The sequence below is a fragment of the Drosophila yakuba genome, chromosome X (genome assembly GCF_016746365.2).
Source record: "Drosophila yakuba strain Tai18E2 chromosome X, Prin_Dyak_Tai18E2_2.1, whole genome shotgun sequence".
Taxonomy (NCBI): domain Eukaryota; kingdom Metazoa; phylum Arthropoda; class Insecta; order Diptera; family Drosophilidae; genus Drosophila; species Drosophila yakuba.
In genome coordinates this window covers 8225684-8241560 of record NC_052526.2, presented here as the reverse complement: position 1 = coordinate 8241560, position 15877 = coordinate 8225684, and the positions used below count along the sequence as shown (strand labels likewise).

Below are 15877 nucleotides of genomic sequence, written 5' to 3'. Positions count from 1 at the left end.
GTATAAAATATAGCATAGAATACAATATACAACATATAATGCTAAATTGCACAATTTCAAATTTTAGCGCGCACTTAGCCAGGGCTGCCAGATGTGTTTGGTTGCGTGAAAGCTCTTGATTGCATTGGTAGTAGAAATACTATAAACTTTATGGTGAAAGCTCTTTATTGCATTGGAAGTAGAAATACTATAAGCTTTCTGGTTCGTGTCTTCGCTTACGGCGTGAAACGTCAGCCTAACGCCGGCACAGTTATAAGCTCAAATGCCTGTGGTCTGGTCACACTGCACATTGGCTATGAATTTTTAGTCGCAAAAAAAATTCGCACCGAACGCAAGCATTTTTGCCAACTTTATTTATTTCGCCCTCCGTTGCAATCGCACACGAAATAGCAGTATTATTGTTGTAGCCACCGTTTGCTGTGGTTGTTGTTTGCATTTCTTTTTTGTTTTTACAGTGTTTTACCATCAAGTGCGTTGTGTAGTTAAAAGACCAAACAACACTAGACACCTAGCCACCTATAATAGACACAGAGATTGTGAATTTACACAGCGTGTGCTCAAGTTCGAGTTCGAATCGGCCAGCCATCGCGAAGTTTCCGAAAGAGGCTCGTTTTCGAATCGCAAGCCGGAGGATCCGCGAATCCGCAACTACGCGAATCCGCAGGACATCGAAATCGAAATCGAAATCGCCGGGATATGCAGAGCTACGCGGATGCACTGAGTGCCAAGGGCTATCGCAGCTTCGGATTCGATACGGACATGGAGATGGACATGGACATGGGCTGCACCACGATGCGGCGCATCGAGAAGCGCAAAGGCGGTGAGTGCGACACTAAGGGGCGTGGCAGCTCAAGGGGGAGCGTGCCAGCTGAGGGGGGAGGTGAATGTGCGTGCGGGCACAGAGGCGTGCAAAAGGGGGGTTAAGTAAACTCAGAGGGATTCCCTTAAGTTGTAAGTAATTAAGTAATTAAGTTTGTCTGTCTTTTAACTGTCTATTTACCACTTTTACTCTTAGATTTTTATCTAAAATTTCGCTATCTAAACGCAGCTTTAGTTCAAAACGAACAATGGAGAACTGCGGAAATATCACTTTGCATTTTGCATTTGGTTCGTGAATATTGCAAACTCATCTGCATATTTATTGCACTTTTGTGCAATTTCATTTGCGGAATTCGATGAACATTTGACTGCATGCTGTGGCTATTGCGTAGAATTAAACAATTCGATTGGTATTAAAAGCAACCAATTTTCGCCATTCTGAATTTGCATTTATTTTGCCATTACAAACGATTAACGAAAACAGTGGCGCAGCGGTCATGTTTTTTAAGGGGTTCATTTCATTTCATTTAGATCTTGAAATGAACGCTACTTCTTACTATGCATCAGTTTCTGAACTGATGATACAAAGAGGGCCACGCCCCTCTCCCCGTGCGCCCCTTCGTACGTGTGGGCGAAATATGTGCCCATGTGTGGGTGGGTGTGTCGGATGCATTGACTTTTGCGCCTTCGTTCACTTCGCTTACTGGTCATCGCCGTGAAATATTTCCACTTCCATGTCGAAAGAAGCTTACCTACACATACACACATACATACATGCATACACAGTTCATGCGTGTGTGTGTGCTGGTTCTGGGTGTGCGTGTGTGTGTGATCGTAATGACGTGCAATTATTTTAATCAGTCGGCAAGAAAAAGGCGTGCTGGTAACTGTGCATAAATTATCTGGCTAAAGTACACTACTTATACTACTTACACTACAGTTTGTCCATTGATGGCGATGATAATGTTGTTGTTGATGTTGATGATAATGTTCATGTCCATGTGGATGATGATGATGATGGAGGTTCCTTTGCTGTCCTTCAATTATCTCCGCCTTTCTTTTCCCTTTTGCACACAGTTGCATGCCGTATATGTGTGTGTGTGTGTGTTGGCTGGTGGTCCACAGATGACGTCATTCTAGTTTCGATTTTTTGCCTTCTGTTGGGTCAAAATGTTCTCGGCCAAGAAAAGTTGGTAATAAATCTTAGTGAATGGCATGAATCACTGGTTTCTCCATAGGTACATAAATGCACATACTTATTTTTTCATGCAATACAGCTTCGTTTTATCATGACAAACAAAGTCTTTCAGAAATAAAAGGGTATTTAAGAAAGTTCAACTGAAAACAGGCATCTTGGATATCCAAGCCAAGTAAATTATCATATTCAAAGTAAAATCCTATTCAAATGAACGCCCTCGTGTATGCAACACTTTTCCAAAGAGGACACTTTATGGAACTTTTAATCCTATTTTCTGTAATTTACAAAAATTGCTCAACTTTTCTTTAATTTTATCAAATATTCCTCATACTGTTTCACTAGCAAAGTAAATTTATCCCACATTCTCGTGTCCAATGCCATGTTTTTCGTAGTTTCCGTGTTTGCATACGTTTAATGTGGCTTTTTACACGTTTTTTTATACAGTGTAAGTGCTGCATTTTTTTTACAAACTTTCCGCTTGTTCGGCTCGGTTCGCATTTAGACGTTTTTGTTGATGCAGCAAACAAACGCAATGGGCAAAACCAACAGCAAATACGAAGCCATTTAGAAAATTGGTTAAACATGAGGCGAGCTCATGCCGACGGCAGGCAGAGGGGCACAGAGAGGCACATTTATATTTATGGGCCACACTGTATGTGGCCCAATTAGCCGCTTCTATTTGCACTGACTCATCGCTAGAAGGTTCGCAGCAGCGAAAATGAAGGTGCTCTGTCTGCTCTGATGATACACCCAAAAACCCCCGAGGGAAAAAGAGCCCAAGACCCAGAAAGCCAACTCCATTTGAATTGAGCAGTCCAATCCAATGCCTTTAATCTAATCTAGTGCATGGCAGGGCGGGTTTACTGTTTGTCCAGCCAAATTTATGGATGCCTCGAACACCACGTGGCCATTCAGTGGGTATTTCCATTAGCTAGGGTATTTATTAACAAAAAAAACATATATATTACAAAAGTCTTATGACTAAATAAATGGTATTTAATTACAAAAATCACCAGGCCAAAGTATACGGAATATTAATGATAATAGTTATAAAATGTACCTAATGATCTTTAAAAAAAAGAAAATACTCCATACCAGCCATAAAATATTTTAAGAAACAGCAAATTCCTTTTATTTTTTCCTCTTCTCCACATTTCCACTTCTTATTTATGTTCATGTTCGTCTGTTATCAGCACCTCAGATATTCCAGCTACTACACAGTAAAAAATGATAAGCATTTTGTATATTTAATTCGAACCTATTGTAACTAATCATATATCAAATTGTAAAGAGCTAATCTTGTTTGTGGACTTGGCTTCAATCATTGATATACATTGTATAAACTGATTGTGATGGAAATATGCAACAAACTTTGTACATATGAGTTACGCGGAATTACTCCTCTTATCGGTCTATAAATACACTTGGTGAATAACAACATCCAAATTTGAGTGCTATTCGCATTCAAACACACATACGTACAAACAATATGTGAAGCGTTCACGATTCGTGGGAATCGGTACCAGGTCTCTTGTCTATTATCTACTATCTGCCCATCTAGTGCTCATATATCCCATGCTAATACTTATATCATCATCCACTCAATTGGGGCAGTCATTTGGTCGACATGTGTCCGCCGCTTATGAGAAATGTGTTCTGTTCAATCATCGCGGAAAACTGAGGAACCGAATGGCAAAAGACGCGTTCCATTCACATAAGTATCTCTTTCTTCAGATATAGTACAATGCACCTTATTGGGCTCTAGAAATTGTTTTAGCTGCTCGAAAAGCCAGAACATGTAAGAAACATATTTATTAATATATTAAATTATCCTTTGCTTCACATAAAGCTTACCTGGCGCTATAGTGTTGGCCAGCACTGTGCCCACGACAGCTGGCTGCTGTCCATCGTAGACATAGGTCAGGGTTTTCCAATTAGAAACAAATAATAACAAAAAGGCGAGCGGCGGCGGAAAAAATGAAAACAATACTGCCATTTCCCACCCGATTTTCCCCTACCCTTTGGATACAATCAACGTATATTATATACCTGTATATATTACCTGTACTGTTTAAGCCCCTAAATGATTTATTTGTGGTGCTCTCTTTTCGCTTTTCCTACGCTCAGTTTTCTCTTTTCCGACTGGCTTTTCTCTTACATTTCCGACGGCCGAAATCAAGACTAAATGCAGATAGTCATGCCAAATAAGACTGTTTATATTCATAGCTTATTATAACATATTGTACATACGAGTGGCAGATTTTCCAATCAATCCCGACAAAAACTGAGTGCAAAAACCAGAGTCAGTTGTCGGCGCGAAGTCGAATCGAGCGGAAAGTCGGAAATATAGTTGCGGCTAAAGTCATTCTTTGGTTGATTTTTCTTTGGACCGAATTTTCCTGGCCGATTTTCCGCATTACGCAAGTCACGGCGGCAGAAAGTTGGCCGGCCATATTTTTATGTGAAAATCAATAGTTGAGTGGATCTCAGTGGGCACTTTGCCCACAGCAAAAAAAACAAAATAAATAGAACAGGAAAATCCCGAACGCAGCAATTAATAAGTTCGCAATTCGGTCAATAAACACAAAACAAAGAGCGTTGCCAAAAATATAACGAATTAATATGAAATGAGCTTAAGCACAATCGAATAATAAATTGAAACGTACAACAGATAAACAAACTCATACATATATACACGTCCATCTTTCTGTGCATATGAGTATATATATATAAATATTCATATATATAGCATATGTACGACTGTTTGCATATCGCACACTCGGCAAATAAGGCAAATGAACTGACAATGACTTGCAGACGTGGCAGACGTGGCAGAAAGTGCACAATGCCAGGTTGAACAAACCAATTGGCCTATGAAGCTATCAAAACAAGCTAAAAAAAAAAAGGAAGAAAATACTCTCCATGACTTATTAACAGCCCAACGCTAACCAATTCCAACCGATACTCCAATTCCGAATCGGATTCCAATTCCAATTCCAATTTTGGCTCCCATCTGGGGGCTATTGATAAGCACTTCTGACACTGACAGGGCGTTAAACAAGCCGAGCCTCCTAATAGAGGAAAGTTACCAGACCGAAAACACTACGAACAAATGAACAAATTGCAAACCACGAACTGAAGTGGCGTGTCAAGGAGGCAGCCTTATCGCATGTAGTTATTACTTGTCGATCCTATCGAAACATCGCCAAAATGGGTCATCAATTTGACGGTCTACATAGCATAATGCAGAATTAATGAATCATAGTCGAGTTAATGACCGGATTTGATAATGATATATGAGCAAATAACTGCTTTCAGTTGTCAAATTAAGAATTCCATATTCATTTTAGAGCGTGGCTAACTATTAGTATAATGGATTTTGGCCAAAGATCACTTTTTCTTATATATTGACAAAAAAGCTCGGTTTTTTGGCCAAAACATTGGATATAAAGGGCCTAGGAAGGAATGTCATACCTCGTTGAGTTGGTAATTCAATTCCCAATCGAATGGTGTTAATGTTTCCAAATCTTAATTTTTTTCACGTTTTTGGTTTTTTTTTATCATCATTTTTTGAACATCATAACATCGATGTTTTCATCAAAAATTTCAATATTTACGATTGGTATTTTCGGTATAACTTGGCTGAATATGGTCAGAAATCGAAAACAATTACAGCTTTTTACTCCTAATTACCAATACTAACCAATTAAATCACTTTTTGACCGACATTGTCAAAATAATTTTTGGCCATTTTTTTGCATTTTTTGTAAGGGGTACCATCATCAAAATTTGCAAAAAATTGGAACGACATAGAATTTTTTTTTGAAAACACAGTTCGATTGGAAATTTAATTACGAACTCAACGAGGTATGACATTCCATATTTGGACCACTATTTCGAATGCTGTGATAAAAAAACTGATAATTATTTACTCAAAAAAACAAAAAAACGATTTTTGCCAAAATTTCAATATTTACGATATAAAATATAAATATAATATAATAATCTATATATTTATGTATGTACATGTGTATGTGCACTGGGATCAGAGGGCTTTGATCTTGAAACCCCGCCCCCTTTTCGTTCCGCCCATTCAGCGTGGCTATATGCAGTTTGTTTATCCAAAATATTGTTTATAATTAGCCAACGTGGTGGGCTTTCCGAGCTTTGGCGAGTGCGATATTGCGAGTGCTAGAAAGCTCCCTTCCAACTTTACCCGATATATAAACTTTGGATCCGCTGGGATCGGGAGAGGTGTGAAACTATATAGAGAGCGAGCGGAGAGCAGAGGAAAACACGGACACGGAGACGGAGACGGAGACGTGGACAAAGAAAAAAGCGAATGACAGACGCGTAGAAGATGCGCGAATTGCGTCGGTCGGAATTCAAACTAAATTAAGTGCAGCCGATCGCGGGCGGACTGTACGAGTATATATCCCAACGATCCGAACCGACAGTTGCCCAAAGACATTGCCCAGAGCAGAATCTCGAGCTGAGCGGCGGCGACACCTGTCACCGGGGGAATTACATAAAAAACAAATAATACAAACACTCACACAGAAATCAGTAAACACCGGAGAGAAAAAACGAATCGCATCAACACACAGGATCACATAAGGGAACACCTAGGCGTCCAGGATCACTCTCCATTGGCGAGATGTCGTACCGCGGAATGCTGAGCACCTCGGACGGCTCGCCCGTCGAGCTGCGCGTCCAGGATGTGGACTCCTTTGACGGATCGATGATGTCCCATGCGGCCACCAATGGCAGCAAGGGCAGCGGCAAATCCCTCAACGCCTCCACCTCCATGTCCATGCCCCAAAAGCCGAGTTCCCTGCGCGCGACCCCCAGTTGCTGCCCATGTAAGTGAATGATGCATCGCCACCACACAGGCCCACTCAAGCCACCCACCACCCAACCACCCAAACCACCCACTGACCTCGCACACTGCGAGAAAATTGGTAGTTTTGGTAGTTTTGGCAGAAAAACGTGCGCACCAATGTCAGTTTATAAAATCAAAGATTTTACATGGAATTATTTGATGGAAATCATCTGTTACCTTTTATATGATAACAAATTTAAATGGTTGGTTGTACTTTTTTTTATGTGCATATGTTTTTTTTTCTATTTCTTTGTCTTTCGCGCTGTCTCTTTTCTCTGCCGCAAAAAGAAAGCAAATGACATTCACTCTCCCACGCACACTGCAAAGCACTCTCACTCGCAGAAAAAACCTGTAGCAATAACTCACACGGTGCGCTACACTCGAAGAAATGCATTGCGGAGGTTTGTTTTCATTAACTATGCTGGATTTTTAATTGATTGATCAATAAAATACTAATGCTTGGCGTCAAACATTTCAGCTTCTTTGGAAAATGTTTAGTTGATTTGCGATTATATGTAACACGGAATTCGTTGCAGTGTGTCGCTATTCCTCTGTCGCTGCGCTGCCCACATCTCTTAAGTCTCAGTAACCCATTTAAAGTATAGGAAAGTTATTGTACCCTGCAAAGAGGTCGTTCAACATCTGCAGGTGTTTTGCTATCACAGCTTAAACAAATGATAGCTCTTAATTTGCAAACGTTTATATATAAATAATTATATATAATAATTTATAAATAATTAAATTGTGACAAGCAAGCTTCGTAGGATTTATTCCTCCGCTTTAAGCCATAATAATTAGCTTTTTAATTAAGATAATTACCCAAATTATTATTATGTTTATTTCTTTGATGATAAGGGATCATTGTTGTTGTTTGTGACCTTGAAGTGTATTCCAGCTTCGGATCGTTTTAATCAGTCTTCTCATCTTGTTTGTTGTTTGTTGAATGCGTGTTTTGATTTCGCCAGTATTTTTGCTATACACCCCCCTCCCTCCCTCTAGCTTTCTTACACTGCAAAAAACTTAGCATAAAATGTATATTGTAAATATATATAAAAGAATACAATTATATATTGTAATCTTAACCCAAGATCCAAATGATCTGTAATATCAGTTTATTGATCAAGAATTTTACTTGTGAAGCTAAACCTGTAAATCTTTTTTTGTAGTGCACTTTTTTGTTTTTAAAACTTTGTTGCTCTGCAATTTGTAATCGCCAATCAATTCTGTTTGGTTGTTTTTCTCGGGAGTCAATGTTTTAGTTCCTTTTTTTTTGTACTATTTATTATTTATTTGTGCGCCCAAAGATGATGCGCCTCTGCTGCAGTCGCAGTCGCAGTCGCCGTCGCTGCCGACGTCGACGTCGGTAGATCTCGGCCTGGAATTCTCCGATCTTCGACGTTTTCCAATTTCATTCAGGCGACAACTCTCGACCAGGTTACTTCACAACACCCTGTCCGCGAACCTCCGATTTTCCCGGGCTTTCTCTGCATTTTCCTCGCACTCTGCCACTGCCATGAACTTCAATCGCATGGATACCGCCCATCGGTTGCGCGTAGATGTTCGGCTTTATGGGGGATCGATGGGAAATCAGCTAAACGACACAAGCACCGCCTTCGCCGCCACGCCCACCGTCTCGTCAGACGATCTCAGTAGGTTCTGCACCATATGGGATCCCATAACTGTGGCCAACCTTTAAGCCATTAATTTAACTTAATTAAATACCTATATATATTATTATTATTTGATTGTATTTGGATTTTTCAGGTGATCTTACCGATTCCCCGGTGGATGAGAAGGCCGAAGCTGATGTGGAGGTGACCAACGAGATCTCGGCGCCATATGAAGTGCCCCAATTTCCCATTGAACAGATCGAAAAGAAGCTGCAAATCCAGCGTCATCTCAATGAAAAGTGAGTGTTGAATACCAATATACTATATCTTTAAAGATGATTTTAAATCGAATGAAATTAAAAGGCCATTTAGCTTTGAGCGATTATATTTTTCATTTGTTGGATTGTGAGATAGATTAGGATTATTTTTGTCTTATCAGCAAAACTTTTGTGATTTGCCATTGGAAACGAAAACATAATACAGTTTAATCAGTTATTAATAGGATTTACAACCTGTCTTACGTGCTTCATTTGCAAGATCATAAAGTGAATAAAATATAAACAGTACATTTGCAAAATGTAAGTTTTCAAAAAATACAAAAAAGCTTAATTTCTGCAATTTAAAATTAATATACGGTTTATTTGGGTATTGCGCAGTTTATTCTTTTGTAATCCCCATTATTCGGTTTTAGTCATCAGATCCGAACCTAAATCGGTGCTGCTTCGCTTTGAATTTAATTACTTTAGATTTGATTTGATTACTTTAGATGCAAAGCAGACAGAACACGGCGAGTTCACAGATCTCGTGATTGAGCCCTTGTCAGTCCGTCTATATTAAGACTAGATTTTTTTCAAGGCTAAAATTCGGATCCATTTCATTCGATCGCTCTGATGAAACAAACAAAGAAATATCAAATCAGACAAAGAAATATTAAATCAGACAAAAACAAAAACAAGTCTTATCTGGCAACAGTCGCAAGTATGCTTACATCTCAAAATAATTACCGAATGTATTGAAATATTTTAAAATTCTAAAATATTGTAACATATTATTAGGAGTTGAATGCATTTCAGTCTGCTTGCATTTCAATCATGAGCAGTTTCTATAGCCGCCTAATGAGGCAGCCACAAGGTGTAGACGTTGCAATTATCAGTGTGCCAGGTGGGCGTTGGATGTACATACATTCCCGGGTAATCCAAAGTGGGTTTATGTCTGCGCCAGAGTCCGGATTTTGGCTTTGGTTTTTCTTTTTTGGCCAGGGAAAGCGTAGACCGATGCAGAACACGTTTTGATTTTGAATGGAACTGCATTAGGCAGCCACGACGCAGGTGACGGACTTTCGCCCATGCCACCTAAAAATCGAGCTGGTGCTGGTGATGATGATGGTGGTGGTGGTGGTGGTGCTGGGGCTTATGGCGTAATGAACGACCACCACCAACACCGCGGCCAGGAGAACCACTGCAAGCGGCGGTTGAGTTCTGGCGCGGATGCCGTCACTTTCAGTACGCTCCGATCCAATAAACGGGCAGCTCAACGGCGCGAAACGCGGCACAAAGTTTGCCGTTTACCGTTTGCCACCTGCCACCTGGAAACAGCCACTGCACTGTGCCACACTACACTACACTACACCTGTGCGACCTCCGCTGACATTGAGCCCTCCTAATAGGCAAAAACCCACCCATCGAACTGCCATCTAGCCACCCACTGTCCCACTAAAATCCACCATCATTGTTCTTCGTGTCGCACGCCAGGCGTCGCTCAACAAAAAAAATAAAAAAAAAATAGGAGGAGAAGAAACCAAGAAGCGGCGTTGGCCAAAACTTTCCAACTCGCACGGACACTTCAAGTTTTTTTCTTTTTTTTTTGGGCATAAAGCTAGAATCGCGACAAGTTTGGCACGCCAGTTAAGAAAGTAGAGGGGAAATCCCCAAGTGACGGGTTTTTTATATATATATCTAAAGATGTTGCCGAGGCATTATCCGCCCATCTAGTGATATTGAAACTTAGTCTTGGTTTTAAGTTCCGGAGAGTTGTTTTTGGAATGTATGCCCTTTAAAGTTTACAAGCAGCAACACTTTCTAGACAATTTTTACAGAACTTGAATGATAAAGCTCAGGAACAACAACTTTTCAATCAAAGAGCTCAGTTAATGTTTCAAAATAGCACTTTATTTTAGATGTTGTACAAGTTGTAGAACCACAGAGTAAAACTGGTTTGCTTTAGGGATCTTTAAAAACTAATGAATTAAGGTACAGCAAATTACAGCAAATGGTTCTGGTTTTGCTGGAGTTTATTAGCCAAACAAAAGACAATCGAGGCATAGATATTTAGTTTATTTACCAAGACACGCAATTTGTGGCAACTTTGGATTCGCTTTTTTTTTGGGGGGTTGCAAGAGCTATCTTGAATAGCGTGCTGGATTGCAAATTAGCGACAATCGGTAGCTTTGCATTGCCATAAATCAACTGGTCAATCGATCATTACCCTATCTCCATCGCCACATTGCCACATCGCCATCAAAGTGAAGAGAGCCGAGGCGAGGCGACCAGCTGCTCCATTGGTCGGTGGTCACTAGTCCAGGCAGGATGTCCTTCGCGGATGACAGCTATAGCTTTGGTCGCTGCTACGAGTATCAGCCCGATGATTGCAAATGGTCAGCCTAGCAGGAGATCCTTATATATTGCATACAAGTAGTGCCCAAAACTCTTAACATATTGTTGCAAGATCTAAAGAAATCTATGTACTTGAGGCTACTTCCACAATTTTGTTAAACGGAAGGTCAATGATTATTTCATCACATTTGATTGTGTTATCGCACCATAATAATTATCATATTTGTGTCCATTTTTTTTAGGCAGGCTACAGGACCTAGACCCGTGGCCACAACCACCGTGCTGGCCACGCACAGGGAATCATCCAGCAGCACCGAGGGACGCGAGTCCGCCGTTGATATGGAGAGAAACGATGCGGACATCAACTTTCAACGGGTCTCCATTTCGGGTGAGGACACCAGTGGCGTTCCCCTCGAGGATCTGGAGCGGGCCTCGACCCTGCTGATCGAGGCACTGCGTCTGCGCAGCCACTACATGGCCATGTCGGATCAATCGTTTCCCTCGACCACGGCGCGTTTCCTCAAGACGGTGAAGCTCAAGGATCGCATCAACAATCTGCCCGTCAAGGAGGTATCGGGTGAGTTCTTGTATTCCATCCATCCAAAATTTCCCATTTCCGGCGGAAGTGTGCAAAGTGCTAGTTCCCGATCTGCCCTTGTACAGTGGTATCTTCAACTTTTTTATCCTAATGTATGGAATGGGTCGATTTGTGTCCCAACATTTGTATTTAATTAGAATAAAATCGACCCAGCCCATCGCAAATGTGTAAATATGTATGAAAATGCAATAATATACAATTGTCCCTGAGTGTTGTGATGCACCCAATTATAAATATTATTTCTACATAGCAATTAATTCACTTGCGAGTGAGTAATAATGTATAATACAAGTTGGTATTAGCGTGTGTTTTGTGTAAACTGTACGCGCCGGCGTTGCCACCTCATTTAATTGCAGAGGCTAGCTCGTGTGTCCGTCTCTTTCTCGCCTCCGCCTTAGCAGCCTTAGCCGCCTCGCTCGAGTCTCGTTCCTTTTCGTTATCATGTACTCCTATTTTATTTAGAGCCTTAAACGAGCTACTGTTTTCCAGTTGCCGATCTATGTTACATACTATTGTATATGTTTGAGCCTTTTTAGACCCTTTTTTTTATTTCCATTTGATTTTTTATCGACTATTTATTTCTCTTCTCGTATTTTTCATTATTTCTTATAGACATCATTCGCAAAATGAGTGTAACGAACATACAAGGTAATTCGTGTGCACACCTGATTTTCCTCCCTTTCCGCTTCCTTCCTAGCCAACTTTTCCACCGCATTCGATTTGAATACAACAAAAACCACTCCTACTCCTAACTTTATGCCTGAAATTTCTGTTGAGCACTGCTCTATCTTGTTTTGTGTAATTCTTTGTCCCCTTTACGCCGTTAACCTCAAAGTAGAGATTCAAACGCTGCTTTCAACGCAGACAGTGTGGCCAGCTATCGCTTATTCAGTGTGACTGACGCATAATAATTTATAAGATTAATTGCTTGATCCAAATTGAACAATCGTTCAAAAATTACAAAGTTGGCCACTCTAAACTGCAGTTGTCTCTCTCTTGCTGCAATAAACACCATGTTGGTCACACTAATCTCCAGCTATTTCGGCCGCTTCACAAAACTGCTTGGTAGAAACACGTTGCAGAATCCAACGTTCTGTCAACCACTCGCATGGATGTTATCATTGACCGTTTATTTTTGAATTTCCACAGTGTTTTTGCATATGTAACTTGTATTTGTTTGCTTTTAGTTTGTTTCCCTGTTTGTGTGTTCTATATTTTTGCTAACCACAAAAGAACAACAAAAACACGCCCCAAGCTAAAATCGTACACGCTACAGCAGCCTAAACTCTCGCCGTTCGTCACTCACTTTTTGGTCCTTTGAAAGGAAAAAGCCTTGTACAAAAGGAAAGACTCAGCTATTACTACACCTTGAAAGCTTTTGCAGAACAAGTTTTGGTAGCGCTTTAAATTTTTAGGGGGTATTTTAACAACACAAATTGTAATTTAAAAAACTTAAAAGCAGATTTTAAGCTATAATATTTAAGAAGACAAGAGTACAATAGGCGTACTGATTTTGGAGGTCCACTCTATAGCACGTTATAGACACCGATACTTACTGACCATAACACTCGCACAAACACCTGAGTGTAGAGTGTAGTTTTTGCCACTAACTGTACCAATTACCATTGCTGTTGCGAACGCCTCCACAACTAAACCGATTTATATTTTTCAATTTGAATTCACCACAAACACACTCGTCCTAAATCGCTTCGAAACGATTAAGAACCTACAGACGTCCATTTGAGACACTCGCATTTGAAGGTAACCAACCCGTGGAACGTGGAGTTTCCCAAAGATGAAAACTTTAGGATCAAGCCCCTCAACGGAGTGTTTCACATTTACGAGAATGATGTGAGTATCTAGCTATGTATACATGCGCATAAGAATCCTTACAAAATCATAATATTACAGGACGAGAGCAGTGAGATCAAATACGAATATCCAGATATGAGTCAATTCGTGAACGACATGCAGGTCATGTGCAACATGATTGCCGATGGGCCATTGTAAGTATTTACAGCAATGGAATAAAATAAATAAAGTTCTATAAATAATGTCATACGATCGACTTCAATAGGAAATCCTTCTGCTATCGTCGTCTCTGCTATCTGTCGTCCAAGTATCAGATGCACGTGCTCCTCAACGAGCTGCGGGAGCTGGCTGCCCAGAAGGCGGTGCCGCATCGCGATTTCTACAACACCCGCAAGGTGGACACTCACATCCATGCCGCGTCCTGCATGAACCAGAAGCATCTGCTGCGCTTCATCAAGAAGACGCTGAAGAACAACGCCAACGAGGTGGTCACCGTCACCAATGGCCAGCAGATGACCCTGGCCCAGGTGTTCCAGTCGATGAACCTGACCACTTACGATCTAACCGTCGACATGCTGGACGTCCATGCCGATCGCAACACGTTCCATCGCTTCGACAAGTTCAACTCCAAGTACAATCCCATTGGGGAGTCGCGACTCCGGGAGGTGTTCCTCAAGACGGACAACTATCTGAATGGCAAATACTTTGCACAGATCATAAAGGTGGTTATTAATTCACAACTCGAGTAGAGTCATAAACTAATACTTTTTTATTGTTACATATTCTCGCCAGGAAGTGGCCTTCGATCTGGAGGAGTCCAAGTATCAGAATGCCGAGCTGCGTCTCTCCATCTATGGCAAATCGCCGGATGAGTGGTACAAGCTGGCCAAGTGGGCCATCGACAATGATGTGTACAGCTCGAACATTCGCTGGCTAATCCAGATACCCCGTCTCTTCGACATCTTCAAGTCGAACAAGATGATGAAGTCATTCCAGGAGATCCTGAACAATATATTCCTGCCGCTCTTCGAGGCGACAGCCAGACCCAGTAAGCATCCCGAGTTGCATCGCTTTCTGCAGTACGTGATCGGGTTCGATTCGGTGGATGATGAGTCCAAGCCAGAGAATCCGCTTTTCGACAACGATGTGCCCCGACCGGAGGAGTGGACATACGAGGAGAATCCGCCCTATGCCTACTATATCTACTATATGTACGCCAACATGACGGTGCTGAACAAGTTTAGACAGTAAGTAGAAGTAAATTAAAAATATTTATGATTATTTATTAACCCTTGGTCACCTTTGCCACCTCAGATCGCGCAACATGAACACCTTTGTGCTGCGACCCCATTGCGGCGAGGCTGGACCCGTGCAGCATCTGGTTTGCGGCTTCCTCATGGCCGAGAACATCTCCCACGGCCTCCTGCTCCGCAAGGTGCCGGTGCTGCAGTATCTGTATTATTTAACCCAGATCGGCATTGCCATGTCGCCGCTGTCGAACAACTCGCTGTTCCTCAACTACCATCGCAATCCGTTGCCGGAGTATTTGGCACGTGGCCTCATCATTTCCCTCTCCACGGATGATCCCTTGCAATTCCACTTCACCAAGGTTGGTTAGCTTATATGTTTTTATTTCTAGCATTTAATTTGAACATCCCTGCTCCTTTTACAGGAACCCCTCATGGAGGAGTACAGCATTGCGGCCCAGGTGTGGAAGCTCAGCTCATGCGACATGTGCGAGCTGGCCAGGAACAGTGTGATGATGAGTGGATTTCCACATGCCGTGAGTTCGCAGCTTGCTGTCCTTTCAACCAGGACAACTGATTTCCATTTCCATTTTACCAACAGATCAAACAGCAGTGGCTGGGACCCATCTACTACGAGGACGGTATCATGGGCAACGACATCACGCGCACCAATGTGCCAGAGATCCGGGTGGCCTATCGCTATGAGACCCTGCTGGACGAGCTGTCCAACATCTTCAAGGTGAACCAGACCTGCTCCGTACCAGACCTAAACGCCTCATAGTCTGGCAGCTGGTCCGTGTGGTACATCTGCTCCATCGCGTTGTTGTGGCTTCCTATGCTAACTTAATGCAAATTACGCAGATATATACGCTAGTTATATACATAATTTAAATGTTTCTGTACTAACCAAATTGTAAACGCGGCAGACCAAAACCTTTAAATATACAAAACTTGTACACGCAACTTTCTCATTCAATCAATTTCTCATTAAAATTAATTATAAAGGTTAGTAATACATGCGGTATAAGAATATATATCGAGTAAAAAGTAATAAAAGTGGATCGAAAAAAAACATAAAAAATATTAATATTCAAAATCA

The 15877-nt window shown here is 41.3% G+C and overlaps 1 protein-coding gene across 12 annotated transcripts; it reads left to right on the top strand.

Moving 5' to 3' along the window:
* The first annotated feature begins 306 nt into the window (after positions 1 to 306).
* On the top strand, positions 307 to 15741 carry LOC6524666 (AMP deaminase 2). Of its 12 annotated transcripts, none has more exons than XM_015190339.2 (11): positions 307 to 820; positions 8664 to 8808; positions 11364 to 11698; positions 12332 to 12367; positions 13443 to 13570; positions 13631 to 13725; positions 13797 to 14253; positions 14324 to 14778; positions 14846 to 15140; positions 15204 to 15314; positions 15380 to 15741. In XM_015190339.2, exons 1-11 carry the CDS (start codon positions 697 to 699, stop codon positions 15557 to 15559), a joined length of 2361 nt encoding a protein of 786 aa, XP_015045825.1. In that variant the 5' UTR covers positions 307 to 696; the 3' UTR covers positions 15560 to 15741. The 12 variants fall into 12 exon arrangements, with proteins under 12 accessions (XP_015045825.1, XP_002100523.2, XP_015045832.1 ...); XM_015190346.2 differs by lacking the exon at positions 307 to 820 and adding an exon at positions 6295 to 6879 and having other exon boundaries at positions 13452 to 13570; XM_015190341.2 differs by lacking the exon at positions 307 to 820 and adding an exon at positions 6295 to 6879.
* Positions 15742 to 15877: the final 136 nt, after the last annotated feature.

What these genes read in the sequence shown, in the direction of transcription:
- LOC6524666 (XM_015190341.2), top strand. Translation starts at nt 6,675, where the DNA reads ATGTCGTACCGCGGAATGCTGAGCACCTCGGACGGCTCGCCCGTCGAG. An exon ending in TTCACATTTACGAGAATGAT is followed by an intron (nt 13,571 to 13,630) that starts GTGAGTATCTAG and finishes ATAATATTACAG; the next exon opens with GACGAGAGCAGTGAGATCAA. An exon ending in TGCAATTCCACTTCACCAAG is followed by an intron (nt 15,141 to 15,203) that starts GTTGGTTAGCTT and finishes CTCCTTTTACAG; the next exon opens with GAACCCCTCATGGAGGAGTA.